The following is an 8,570-nucleotide window of genomic DNA, read 5'->3' on the forward strand; positions in this document are numbered from 1 at the left end:
ATATTAGTTCAAAATTCCTTAAAAAAAAATCATATTAGTTCAAAATATGTTTTTTTGAAGGATATTAGTCCAAAATATATTTTTCATAAATATATACTTTTTTGAAGAAAATATATTTTCATAAATATATACTACAAATATATTAAAAAATAGCTTATATTAATATTTAAAAGGGAAAAATCCAAAATATATTCTTAAACAAATTTAGGCGAGAAAACCTCCAAATTGATGGAAGGCTATGAAACATATACTCCGACACAGACACTTGACACGACACAACACATATACGTCGACACCGCTAATGTAAAAAATATAGGACACCGGCACTGTTACATATATGTTAAATTATTTAAAGACGGTCTAAAATGAAAATTAAAATACATATGTAAACATCTAACTTGAGCAATTATGTCATTGGAAAAAGTTCTGCAACAAGATATCATAGTATTTGTCTGAGTTGTTCGACACGGTTCGTATGAGTGTTATATAGGCTTCGGACACTGATCGTTAGAGTGTCGAAGTAAAGAAAAAAACAATATTTATTTAGGACGCCGGTTCAACACGTGTCGTACAAGTGTCATATATAGGAGTGTCGGACACCGACGCGTGTCAGACTCTGATGCATGTCGAACACCGCGACACGCCTAGTCCTAGAGGTGTCGTGTTTCATTGATGGAAGATTAGACGAATGTTGGGACAGTCGAGAAAGTGAAGGTGGGTCTTTCTCAAATCCACTAGCTGAGTATATGGATCATTAAGGTCTGGTAATGACTCAAGACTAAGTGGGACCGGATAGTGATGTCCAAACTCATGTTCCAAGTTGGTAGCATCACTAACCGCAAAGAGGGATGATGAGAGAAACATGTTCGGAGTGGAGTTACGCAATAAGTATTGTGTCATAACTTTGATCCTATAAATATTCTAACTTTTCGTTCTCTTAAAAAACTCGACTTTTGATCCCTACTTTTAAGTCAACTCGTGTGTATCATTCAAAATTTTGAACGAGTTTTTGCATAAATGTTTAGATTATTGTAAAAATCTCTCCAAAAAAATTATAATTTTTAACAAAAACATTATATAAATATGAATTTTTAAGTGCTAACAACACAAAAAATTCATATTTAATTCATCCCTATAAATATACCAACTTTTTATTTTAGCCCTCGTAAATATGAGTTTTTGCATGAATGCTTAGAATATTATAAGAGTCTATTCCAAAAAAATATAATTTTTTTACAAAACATAAATTAAATATGAATCTTTTAAGTGTCAAAAACATAAAAATTCATATTTAATTCATCATTTGTTAAAAAAAAAAAAAATTAAAACTTTCCAAGAGAAAATTCTATAATTTATTAAACATGACCGTGAACAAAATATCGAATGATACACATGAGTTTTGGGGGATCAAAAGTGGCGATGCGAAACTTTTGGAGGATCAAATGTCGAAGAAAAGTTTTAGGAGGACTAAAACGAAAAGTTAAAGTATTTATATGAATCAAATACATATAACCGTTCTTTTAAGGAGAATACTAAACAGTGCCCTCGGGGCATTGGTTAAACAACCAAAACAAGTATTTTTTTATTAAAAGTAGTGTAATTATTACTCAATCAAAAGTTAAAACTTATATTTTCAAGACAAATATTATATTTATAGATTCTTTAACCATTGCCCTGAAAACATTGTTTAGCAAGACCTTCTTTTAATCATCAATTCATTTTATAATTTTTTCATCTGAGTTCATTCCTGATTGGTTCATTCCTCATGACTAAAAAGCACTGAAAATCTTCAAACTGAACTTTGGTTTGTGTTTGACACTGCTTTCAGGATATATTACACAGCCAACAATTGAATAATTCGACTAGAATCAGGAGTTTCCTCATTGTCATTGGCAGTCACAGTTTGTTCAGTCAGTAAAGTAATTTGCAGGTAAGTATGTCTAAGTTTTCTTTCTAGTAATTGCTTGTTTTACCCAAACACACATCAAAGGAAGATGATACTAGTAATTAGTAAAGCCTACAACACCAACATCTTAATGACTGAACCTGTGATAATAATAGTAAAAAGTTTGCATACTCAAAAAAGTTTATAATTAGATTATTTGAAGTTCTTAAGCCTATAATCACATTAGAAAATTGTTGCTGCTAGGAGCGATAGAATGGTTATATGGCTATTTAAGACTCCTACTAACCTCAACAATATAATTTAGCCAAATTGATGTTTCTGCAGAGGTAGCAAGAAACTAATATTTTTCAAATGTAGGTGCCCCAGCCAAACCAAACATAGGCTAAAATAATTCATTCCTTCATCTATATGCATTACAATATTGGCTAGTTCCATGTTATTATATATCTTTAATTTTGAAATATAAATTGATAGTTAAATTTCGTTTGATTAGTCTTGTAAGTCCAACTCAGTTGGATTGAACCGAGATTCTCCACACTTAAAGTGTGTGAGTTTAGGCATTAAACTATTTGATTGAAAAAATTCGTAAGATTAATCTTTGTCTGCTATGTGCCCCCATGAAGAATTAATAAGTCGGCTGCGTGGGTTTAATCTACCGAGTTCACCTTTGAACCTCTTCAAGTAAGGTTTGTAATAGAAAGACCCCTGGAGTTTACTCCAGGAACAATGATGATAATATTCAGATAATCATCAGCAGTAATAACACAACAATGAAATAAATCCATAAACCATATACTAACAACAGAAAATATATAACCTTAATAGAATATTAAAACATGTAAAATCACAAGCCAAAATAAACCTTAATAGAGACATAAGTGTAATAGATAAATTCAGTTTCAACTTAACAACACCATAATAATGCAGGCGACCAACAAAAAACTAACAGAACCAAGATCAACCGTATGTAAACTCGGTTGAGATAAGTTGTTAATTAAGTTTCAACTTTACAGGACCATAATAATGCAAGTAGTCAACATCAAATCAAAATAACAATAACACGGCTTTGTTAAATATAAGTGTTGCAGAAACCGTTCAAACGCTTATTCTGCAATCAAACCAAATTTCACCTCATTTTCCAGCATTCTTTCATATGAATGTGTAATTAGGATTTAGGAGTTCGTTGCAAAACATATAGTCTGCAAGAATAATAAAAGAAGATAATCAAACCCATCAACAATTAAATGATGAGCTAGGGAAAAATTAGAAATGCATATACTTATTTAAAGCGCATATTAGTTAGAAAAACCTATAGTCAATGTAACAACATTAAAAATTGTCTTTTTCTACAAATACTAGTTGAAAAGTTTGTTCGACATTAACAACAAAAATTATGCACAATAAAGCTATATTACAATCATATTAGAAACCTTTCAATGCAAGATAACATACTTCGTTACTAATTCAGATTCTTTATCCACTCTTTGGGTGGGAATAACAAATTTATATATTCAGCAAAGTCGGTGAAAGGCAAAAGCCGACCATCATCCAAGTCCAATAAAAACCGCGCACAATTCGCACAATTGAAGATATTATCCATAGTGATCACACAATTCCCTTTAGGAACACACAATTCCAACGCAGAAGCAGAGAATGACCAGTACGACCCCAAGAATAAAACTCTATCCCCTATATTCGCCAACTTCACCCACTTCTTCTCCCTTTCATTAAGCTTAAACACGTCAATCTTTACACGTTTAATATCATCATCATCAAACTTACGATTGTAAACGTCTACTAACAACAAATCACCTTTGCTCTCCACTAAGAATTTAATATCTCCACCAGCAACCAAAGATTCAGCAACTAACTCGACAGTGGACTGGTCGTCCGGTCCAAGTCCAACAGTAACTGCCCGTCCAGCTTTGTCTACTGCATAAGGTTGACCTTTGAAAACACAAATGTCTCCCAAATAAGCTGACATATGACGTATAGCTTTCCAATTCTCATCTCCGTATTTGAACACTACTAGCTTTTCTTTTTTGAAAGAGGAATATATGCCGAGAAGGATAGGTTTTTTTCCATGGGACGTGACAGCAATGACTTTTTTAGGGCTAAAGTGGTGGCGCTGGCGCCATGACGACAGTCGTCGGTGTGGGCGAAACATGAAGTTGGTTGCCAAATGAAGGAGGGAGAATTTGGTGAAGTCGAAGACGAGAGGAGAAGAAACACGTTGGCAATATTTGGAATATGTGGGTAATAATTGGGTTTTTCCATTGGAGTTTTGAGAAATTTTAATCAGAAAAGGATGAGTTTGTTGTCCTTTTTGTGGTGGTGGTTTGATAAGGAAGAAACTGTATCTGGTGAGGTTTCGGAATTTAATGATGTTGTTGACGGAATCAATGTTGAGTGGGAATTGGAAGAGTGGGAATTTGAGGGTTAACATGTCACGGTGGTAATTTGGGATGGAAGAAGTACGCCAATTGGAACAGATTGATCGGAAGCGAATGAGATCGATTTCATTGTCGATATGCTGCGATATCAAATTCAGAAGCTCATTTGGAAGTTCAGACCAATCTACCGTCATCGCTAACGCCATGGATGAAGCTTGCTGAATTGCCGATTCTCTTTTCCTCTTCATCTTCAGAAAGGGAAGAGACTAGGGTTTTTTTTTTTTTTTTTTTTTTTTTTTTAAGGAAGGAAGACCAGGGCTGTTTCTCGCTTTCTCTTTCGGGTCAGTCATTATATATAGGCTAATTTATCACACTAGTCCAAAACATAACATTAAATAATTTTTCATAAATCTATACTATATCTTTAAAAAACAATTATATATATATATATATATATATATATATATATATATATATATATATATATATATAGGATGTATACTATGAGAATGACTATCTTATATGAGAATGATGAGAATGATCATCGACCATTAGAAAAATCCAATTTTTTATTTTATTTTTCAAAAATTTTGATTTTTGAATGACCTATTAGAGGGTAAATCAAAACAATTTTTTTTACAGGGGGTAAATCAATTTTTTTTACAGGGTGTAAAACTAAAAATGACCTATATTACAGGGGGTAAAGCACCATTAACCCTTTTTTAATTATTGAATTTTTCATTATTACGGTTATATTCTTAAAAATATTTTGCTTCTTTTGAAAGTGGATTTCGAGAAAGCTTACGATTCTATAGATTGAGGATATTTAGATGATGTGATGTGTAAGATGGGGTTTCCTGTTTTTTGGCGGAAGTGGATAAAAGAATGCATAGGCACGACTACGGCATTGGTATTGGTTAATGGGTCCCCAACGGAGGAGTTTCCTTTGGAGAGGGGTTTGAGGCAAGGTGATCCGCTCTCCCTTTCCTCTTTCTTTTGGCCGCAGAAGGCTTCCATGTTTTGATGGAGTCTATGTCTGCAAATTATCTCTTTCACGGTTATAAGGTAGGCATAGATGTTCCGATGGTTGTCACTCATCTACAATTTGCGGATGATACATTAATTTTAGCTGAGAAGTCTTGGGCCAATGTTCGAGCGATGTGTGCTGTCCTTATTTTCTTTTGAAGGTGAATTTCTCGAAGAGCCAATTTGTTGGTGTTAATGTCCAAGACTCTTGGTTATCTGAGGCAGCGTTAGAATTGAAATGCAGGGTTGGATGCCTCCCTTTTGTGTACTTGGGGTTGCCTATAGGTGGTGATGCGAGACGCTTGGTGTTTTGGGAACTGCTGATTCTCCGTATTAAATCTAGACTGTCGATGGTAGAAATCTAAACATTTATCTTTGGGTGGCCGTCTTCAGCTGTTGAAGTCTGTCCTGTCATCTATGCTTGTTTATGCTCTTTCTTTCTTCAAGGCTCCTTCAGGTATCATCTCCTCTATTGAATCTATTTTAATTTTTTTTTTTGGAGGGGGGTGGGGGTGGGGGTGACGACCACATGAAAATAACTTGGGTTGATTGGAACTCTGCTTGTTTGAGAAAAGAGGTTAATGGTTTGTGGGTAAGGAGAATTAGGGAGTTTAATAGCGCTTTATTGGGGAAGTGGTGTTGGCGGTTGTTGGTAGATAAGGAGAGTTTGTGGTATAGGGTGATGTCGGCCTGGTGGCATGACATTGTTGCCTTGCGTAGGGAGGATTGGTTTAGTGATCATGTTCGTCGATTTGTGGGGAATGGGAAACATACTTACTTTTGGTCGGATGTGTGGGTAGGTGGTGTGTCCTTTAGGGAAAGGTTCAACAGTTTGTTTGAGTTGTCGGTGTCTAAATGGGTGTCGGTGTTTGATATGTTTCAGTTGGGGTGTGGGGAGAACGGTGAGGCGTCGAAGTAGAGACAAATGTTGTTTGCGTGGGAAGAGGAGCAGGTGGGGGAACTTAGTTTATTACTTCAAACTGTGACTTTGCAGGTTGACAAGGAGGATAGATGGATATGGAATTTGGAAAAATCTAATGTTTTTTCTATTCGTAGTGCTTATAATTTTCTGACTGCTCAGTCTACTGTTGACGCTCCGGTGGATGTCAAGTTGCTTCGGCATAAGGATATCCCTCTGAAGGTTGTGATTTTTGCTTGGCGTCTGTTTCGTGATAGATTGCCAACAAAGGATAACTTGCTTCGGCATGGCGTTATAAATAATGATTCTTGTCTGTGTGCTAGTGGGTGTGGCTCTCTGGAAACCGCCACTCATTTATTTTTACATTGTTGCTTTTTTGGGTATGTTTGGCATTTTATTCTTTGATGGGTTGGTATATCTTCGGTCGTCCCGTTTTGTGCAACAGATCATTTCAATCAGTTCAACTTTTGTGGTGGTGGCTCTAAGGTGCGGCAATCTACCTTGCACGTTATTTGGTTTGTTACTATGTGGGAAATATGGAAAGAAAGAAATAACAGGAACGGTAAAAAATGCTCGATTATGCGATTAGTGGACAAAATTAAGTTATTTTCCTTCTTGTGGTTGAAGGAGAAATTTGTTCATTTTGCCTTCAATTACCATGGCTAGTGGCTTAGTCCTCTCACAATGTTGGGCTATGGCTAGTTGTTATTTCTTTCATTTTGCTTTTTTGTTGTTTTTTTTTTTCAATTTCCGTATTGATTGTTCAGACTTTTCTGCTCTTCATTGGCACACCTTGTGCTAGGAAGGACATTTTGATTTGGTAATATATTCCATTTTGGCCTCTTAAAAAAAAGAATGTTCATATTGTTTGTGTTATTGAAAAAGATAAATTTTTTATTATATTTGTTATTATTCGTGAAAGATAAACATAATTTGTTTCTATAAAGTCAACAATATTTTTTTTTTAAAAAAGTCACAAACATTTATATATATAACTTTAATCAAAATCAAAATTTCATAAAAAAAATCTTATAATTTGCTTGCATTCCCATCTAAACACTAGTCTGTTTTTGGTGTAAACCGGTTATCATCCGCGCACAACTGTGGAGACTAATCCCTCGAGCATTGTGGGACCCAAATAAGCGACAAACTCTCTCTAAAAATTTTAACGATGTTGCATGTCTAAGGCTGGATTCAAACCCAGGACTTTGGTAAGCTAAAAAACAATTGTGTCATCTCATCTAAGCGCTCTTGGGTATCTAAACACTTGTTTGAAACTTGTAATTCAACAAATTCTCATAATTGTCTTTGCTTAAACTCATGATAATCTTAATTTTATATGTTTAATTTTGTAAATGCAAAATACATATTTTGGTCCTTTAAGTTTGGCAAAAATATCGAGTTAATCCTTTAAGTTTTTTATGGTTCAAATAGGTACTTATTACCCTTTTAAGGACTTATTTGAAACTTAAAAAACTTAAAATAAGTGCATTAAATTAACAACTTAAAGAATCTATTTGTAGATTAAAAAAACTTAAAGGACCTATTTAAAACATAGATTATGTGAAGTTCTTAAGCATCTGATCACATTAGAGAACTGTTGCTGCAAGGAGCCATAGAATGGTTATATAGCTATTCAAGACTCCTAATAACTACCTCATCAATATAATTTCGACAGATTGATGTTTATGCAGAGGTAGCAAGAAATTAATATTTTTCAAATGTTGGAGCAAATTAAACTGTTGGGGAAGCATCTTCTTAGGACCAAGATAAGTTATGCTTATCTAATTAAACTGAGCTCTCATGAATTATGAGTGAAACACTGATCAGAAACTATCCTACTTCAACTAAGGTAATCTGAAGATGGGAATTTTGTTAAGGTACCTTCTAACTAGACACACACAATTTTGTACGGAAATAGTTCTAGTAAAGGGGTATAATGTAATGTAAAGCCTTTGGTTGTAAATTTGTTTCTGATTACATACTCAGAAGCTCATTATTCTTTTTACAGTTACAACACATGTGGAGGCTCTTTGCTTATCCTTAAGTAGACTAGACAAAAAAATACATCAGTATGCCCTAAAGAATTAATTGGTTGTGTGGGTTTAATCCACTGGGGTCGCCTTTACATGTCTTCAAGAAAGGTTCGTAATAGAACGGCCAAAAACCATATACTGACAAAGTAAGAATAATTCAAGGAGCCGATGGATAAATAAAAGAAACTCAACTTTGTTTAACATTAGAAGGTTATATTAGAAGCTTCACTGAGATAAATCAAGAAAATAATGAGTTTGAATAATCAACTAGAAATTATAACTCGTTAATA

General features: G+C 34.2%; 1 protein-coding gene across 1 annotated transcript; it reads right to left on the minus strand.

Moving 5' to 3' along the window:
- Nucleotides 1-3,242: 3,242 nt before the first annotated feature.
- Nucleotides 3,243-4,647, minus strand: LOC146952876 (F-box protein SKIP23-like). Its single transcript, XM_085742793.1, has one exon. It carries the CDS (start codon nucleotides 4,545-4,547, stop codon nucleotides 3,366-3,368), a length of 1,182 nt encoding a protein of 393 aa, XP_085598919.1. The 5' UTR covers nucleotides 4,548-4,647; the 3' UTR covers nucleotides 3,243-3,365.
- Between the last annotated feature and the right edge of the window lie 3,923 nt (nucleotides 4,648-8,570).

The sequence above is a fragment of the Medicago sativa genome, chromosome 1 (genome assembly GCF_051527215.1).
Source record: "Medicago sativa cultivar Bolivia chromosome 1, Bolivia_mono, whole genome shotgun sequence".
In the NCBI taxonomy this organism is placed as follows: Eukaryota; Viridiplantae; Streptophyta; class Magnoliopsida; order Fabales; family Fabaceae; genus Medicago; species Medicago sativa.